Source organism: Oncorhynchus masou, chromosome 11 (assembly GCF_036934945.1).
Source record: "Oncorhynchus masou masou isolate Uvic2021 chromosome 11, UVic_Omas_1.1, whole genome shotgun sequence".
NCBI lineage: Eukaryota > Metazoa > Chordata > Actinopteri > Salmoniformes > Salmonidae > Oncorhynchus > Oncorhynchus masou.
Window position 1 is genome coordinate 31,883,594 of NC_088222.1, and position 5,525 is coordinate 31,889,118.

The 5,525-nt window shown below is 42.7% G+C and overlaps 1 protein-coding gene across 1 annotated transcript; it reads left to right on the top strand.

Moving 5' to 3' along the window:
• Positions 1 to 234: 234 nt before the first annotated feature.
• Positions 235 to 1,173, top strand: LOC135547965 (olfactory receptor 8G17-like). Its single transcript, XM_064977168.1, has one exon. The coding sequence runs from the start codon at positions 235 to 237 to the stop codon at positions 1,171 to 1,173; it is 939 nt and encodes a 312-aa protein (XP_064833240.1).
• Positions 1,174 to 5,525: the final 4,352 nt, after the last annotated feature.

Here is a 5,525-nt window from a genome sequence, read left to right on the forward strand (position 1 = left end):
AGCTACCAGCTGGAGCTGGAGAGAAGCTAACCCCGAAAAAGCCCCATACCTCAGCAGTTTACCAAATGACCTGGCAGGGCAGCTGCCCCTTTAAGAAAACTGTTTATCTGCTACTGCTACCACAAAATCAGTAGATGCTTTTAAAGTTTGTGTTTTGAAACTGATTCCCCAAGTTGTACGACTAATCTTTTCAAATTCTCCTCTCAAGATTCTGAGCTACTCCCTGACCGACAAATGGAGAACCACACGTACCCTAAACACGTTCTCCTCCTGGAGGGGTTAAAGGTCACACAACAGTCCTCGTACCCTGCCTTCATCCTCTTCCTCATTATCTACATCTTCACAATGGTGGCCAACATCGGACTCATAGCATTGATCTCCATGGAGAGGAGCCTGCACCAGCCCATGTACATCCTCTTCTGCAACCTGCCACTTAATGACATAGTTGGTGCTACAGTGATGATACCTCGTCTGTTATGGGACATTTTGACCACAGCTCCTGAGCGATATATCACTTACATAGAGTGTGTCATTCAGGCTTTCTATACTCATGTTTATGCTACAACATCACACACCGTTCTCATGATCATGGCCTTTGACAGGTATGTGGCCATCTGCAACCCCCTGCGGTACGCTACCATCATGACAAACAAAATGGTTATCAGGTTGTCTATGTCTGCCTGGGGGGTGGCCATAGTCTTAGTGGGGATTTTGCTGGGCCTCACCATCCGCCTGTCACGCTGCAGGTCTAACATATTTAACCCTTACTGCGACAACGCCTCTTTATTCAAGCTCTCCTGTGAGAACGTGTTCATAAATAACATATATGGCTTAATCTTTACTGTTGTGCTGTTTGTCTCGTCCATAGGCAGCATCAGTCTCACCTATCTCAAGATCGCCATTGTGTGTCTGAGCAGTAAAAACAGCTCTTTAAACAGCAAGGCCCTGACAACCTGCAGCACCCACTTACTGGTCTATCTCATCGTGCTGGGATGTGGGTTTACCATTATCATCCTCCACCGCTTCCCAGCCTTTGCAGACCTGCGCAAAGTGAGCAGTGTTCTGGGTAGTGTGGTCCCTACTTGTCTCAACCCCATAATATATGGTTTACAGACTAAAGAGATTAAACAGAGGATCTTTAGAGTGTTTCACAGAGCCAAGGTGGCTGCATAATGTGTTAATCTGACAGGGAAATAAATGATATATCATATGATGAGAACTGTGTGTCATGAAACAAGGGTGGGGTGTCTTCTCAGCCATCAGCTGAGGGACAAGTTCTCTTGAATTGTATGCTAAAATTAATTGAAAACCATGATTTCTACAGTGATATTCCACATTAAAAATATGTTTTAAAATGTATAACATACAGCCACCCTTGTATGTGTTAGTACTACTGAAAAATGTCCTCATTCCTGCTCCAAAGCAAATATAAAACTAGGAAGAGCTCTATGTGGTTTTCAAATTGACGTTTATTTTTATCTGGTGCAAGGTGTTTGGGGAGTGTTCCATGAATGATTTATAGATTAAATGTCCACATGCAAACCATCATACACGAGTATTACTTTCAATTATTCCATCAAGAGGTCTTTCTTGTTGTGCAAAGTTTTATTTTAATTTGTGACGCTTACAGAAAAGGCAGAGGCACAAAAATGAAATGTGTGGATACTTTATTTTACAGTGTGCTATTTCCCTGATATTTAGAAAGAACATTGTCAGATTGTAGATACACAAGAAATCACCCAATGATTACTCTTTGGTTTCTTTTAGATTAATTCAAAACATGTATCATTACAAAACATATAGTACTCTATCTGGTAGTCTGTACAATGCAAATTAACAGGAATGTACAGTTGTTATTATTTTTGTGTTCCTTATCAATAAACTATTAAATCAAATGTATACAGTTGTGCAATATACATCATGAAACAAATGGTGAACAATAATGTTGTTCGGTTTAGTTTCTAAGAGCGTTAAACATTTCGTTTTTCTGCCTTCTGAAAAACAATCAATAATTGGAAGTAGTGACTTGGTATTATTTTGGAATCTGAAAATGATTTATCTTTTTAGCCCATACTAAACTATTTTAAAAGTAGAGGCACAGGAGAGGAGCACTTCTTTGGTTTATATTTAATAAATGAGGTGCTCTTTGATCAAGGGATACTATATATATATATATATATATATATATAAAGTTGGTGCTGGATAGTAAACAATGCCAGGAAAGCCTTTGTGCAAACAAACTTCAAGAATGAATCAAGACACTCTCATTTAGTGTAAAACATGTAAAAGCCTTTGTTGTTTTAAGGTTTATGTATGGCAAGAATTTAAAAAACACAGCTCTGCGGCAACAGCCTTCATCCTGGTGACAAAGAATATTGTTGAACAAACAGGTGTATATCCCAACTTTTACAGGAAGTGGTTCAATAAATTATATATATATATATTATGTTATTTAATCTTTATTTAACTAGGCAAGTCAGTTAAGAACAAATTCTTATTTACAATGAAGGCCTACATTTAAAATGTAAAGGCAACAACAACAAAAATTGGGGGAAAAACACATTCAAAATACAGAGATAAACAAAACAAACTTTGCATAATGAGAATGCAACACCTCAAAAGAAATGCAAAATCATAAAAGAAAAATACATACTATGTACACATGAGTTCATGTTACCAAACTTAAATAAGAATGGAGAACAAAAAATTGAGAACAAAAAGAAAATCACATATATCTTACAGGAAGGGAGAATAAAACATTTCCCAATTTAGACCCTGCAATACTGTTGATTTAATTTAAAGATCCAGAACGTTTCACGTTGTAGGAGACGTTTGAGATGGCCATTGCTTTCAGAGAGTTTGGGCTGCCATGGCCAGCATGTCTGTAATGTTTAGCCTTCGGAAACTTATCATTAGCAGTTCTTATAGCATAAGCATGTTCAGACACCCTGTCCTTGAGCCTTCTCTTAGTACTCTTGTAAAATAACCCACATGGGGCTATAAATAATCCAGCCTGTACACCATGTACAGTAGGTAGTGTAGCAGTTGCACTTGGTATTTGTTTTTACAATATGATGGCAGTGATTGCAGTTACCACACGGTCTGTGCATATTTATAAACAGCTGGTGCACGACATCTAAGGAAGTCTATAGATTTTGCTCGCCTGAAGTAGAGTATATTGTGATAAATTGCAGGCCACTCTACTTGCCTAGAGACTTTTCAGCTATACTTTTCCTGGCTGTTTATTTACCACCACAAACAGATGCTGGCACTAAGACCGCACTCAGTCAGCTGCATAAGGAGGAAACAGGAAACCACTCAGTCAGCTGTATAAGGAGGAAACAGGAAACCACTCAGTCAGCTGTATAAGGAGGAAACAGGAAACCACTCAGTCAGCTGTATAAGGAGGAAACAGGAAACCACTCAGTCAGCTGTATAAGGAGGAAACAGGAAACCACTCAGGCAGCTGTATAAGGAGGAAACAGGAAACCACTCAGTCAGCTGTATAAGGAGGAAACAGGAAACCACTCAGGCGGCGCTGCGAGTGGCCGGAGATTTTAATGCAGGGAAACTTAAAATCAGTTCTAGCAAATCTCCATCAATATGTTAAATGTGCAACCAGAGGGAAAAAAATTCTAGATCACCTGTACTCCACACACAGAGACGCTTACAAAGCTCTCCCTCGCCCTCCATTTGGTAAATCCGACCACAACTCTATCCTCCTGATTCCTGCTTTCAAGCAAAAATTAAAGCAGGAAGCACCAGTGACTCGGTCAATAAAAAAGTGGTCAGATGAAGCAGATGCTAAACTACAGGACTGTTTTGCTATCACAGACTGGAACATGTTCCGGGATTCTTCCAATGACATTGAGGAATACACCACATCAGTTACTGGCTTCATCAATAAGTGCATCAAGGATGTCGTCCCCACAGTGACTGTACGTACATACCCCAACCAGAAGCCATGGATTACAGGCAACATTCGCACTGAGCTAAAGTGTAGAGCTGCCGCTTTCAAGGAGTGGGACTCTAACCCAGAAACTTACAAGAAATTCCGCTATGCCCTGCGACGAACCATCAAACAGGCAAAGCGTCAATACAGGGCTAAGATTGAATCATACTACACCGGCTCCGACGCTCGTCGGATGTGGCAGGGCTTGCAAACTATTACAGACTACAAAGTGAAGCACAGCCGCGAGCTGCCCAGTGACACGAGACTACCAGACAAGCTAAATCACTTCTATGCTCGCTTCGAGGCAAGCAACACTGAGGCATGCATGAGAGCATCAGCTGTTCTGGGTGACTGTGTGATCACGCTCTACGAAGACGACGTGAGTAAGACTTTTAAACAGGTCAACATACACAAGGATGCGGGGTCAGACGGAATACCAGGATGTGTGCTCTGGGCATGTGCTGACCAACTGGCAGGTGTTTTCACTGACATTTTCAACATGTCCCTGATTGAGTCTGTAATACCAATATGTTTCAAGCAGATCACCATAGTCCCTGTGCCCAGGAACACAAAGGCAACCTGCCTAAATGACTACATACCCGTAGCACTCACATCTGTAGCCATGAAGTGCTTTGAAAGGCTGGTAATGGCTCTCATCAACACCATTCTCCCAGAAACCCTAGACCCACTCCAATTTGCATACCACCCAAACAGATCCCCAAATTATGCCATCTCTATTGCACTCCACACTGCCCTTTCCCACCTGGTCAAAAGGAACACCTATGTGAGAATGCTGTTCATTGACTACAGCTCAGCATTCAACACCATAGTACCCTCAAAGCTCATCACTAAGCTAAGGATCCTGGGACTAAACACCTCCCTCTGCAACTGGATCTTGGACTTCCTGTCGGGCTGCCCCCAGGTGGTGAGGGCAGATAGCAACACATCTGCCACGCTGATCCTCAACACTGGAGCTCCCCAGGGGTGCGTGCTCAGTCTCCTCCTGTACTCACTGTTCACCCACAACTGCATGGCCAGGCACGACTCCAACACCATCATTAAGTTTGCAGACGACACAACAGTGATGATCAACGACAACGACGAGACAGCCTATAGTGAGGAGGTCAGAGACCTGGCTGGGTGGTGCCAGAATAACAACCTATCCCTCAACTTAACCAAGACTAAGGAGATGATTGTGGACGACAGGAAAAGGATCACCGAGCACGCCACCATTCTCATGGCAAGGAAACTAAAAGGACTTGGCATGGGTCCTGAGATCCTCAAAAGGTTCTACAGCTGCAACATTGAGAGCATCCTGACCGGTTGCATCACTGCCTGGTACGGCAATTGCTCAGCCTCCGACCGCAAGGCACTACAGAGGGTAGTGCGTCTGGCCCAGTACGTCACTGGGGCAAAGCTGCCTGCCATCCAGGACCTCTACACCAGGCGGTGTCAGAGGAAGGCCCTAAAAATTGTCAAAGACCCCAGCCAACCCAGTCATAGACTGTTCTCTCCACTAATACATGGCAAGTGGTACCGGAGTGCCAAGTCTAGGACATAAAGGCTTCTCAAC

Bases quoted from the DNA above. Each gene is read 5' to 3' on its own strand.
- LOC135547965 (XM_064977168.1), top strand. From the start codon at position 235: ATGGAGAACCACACGTACCCTAAACACGTTCTCCTCCTGGAGGGGTTA.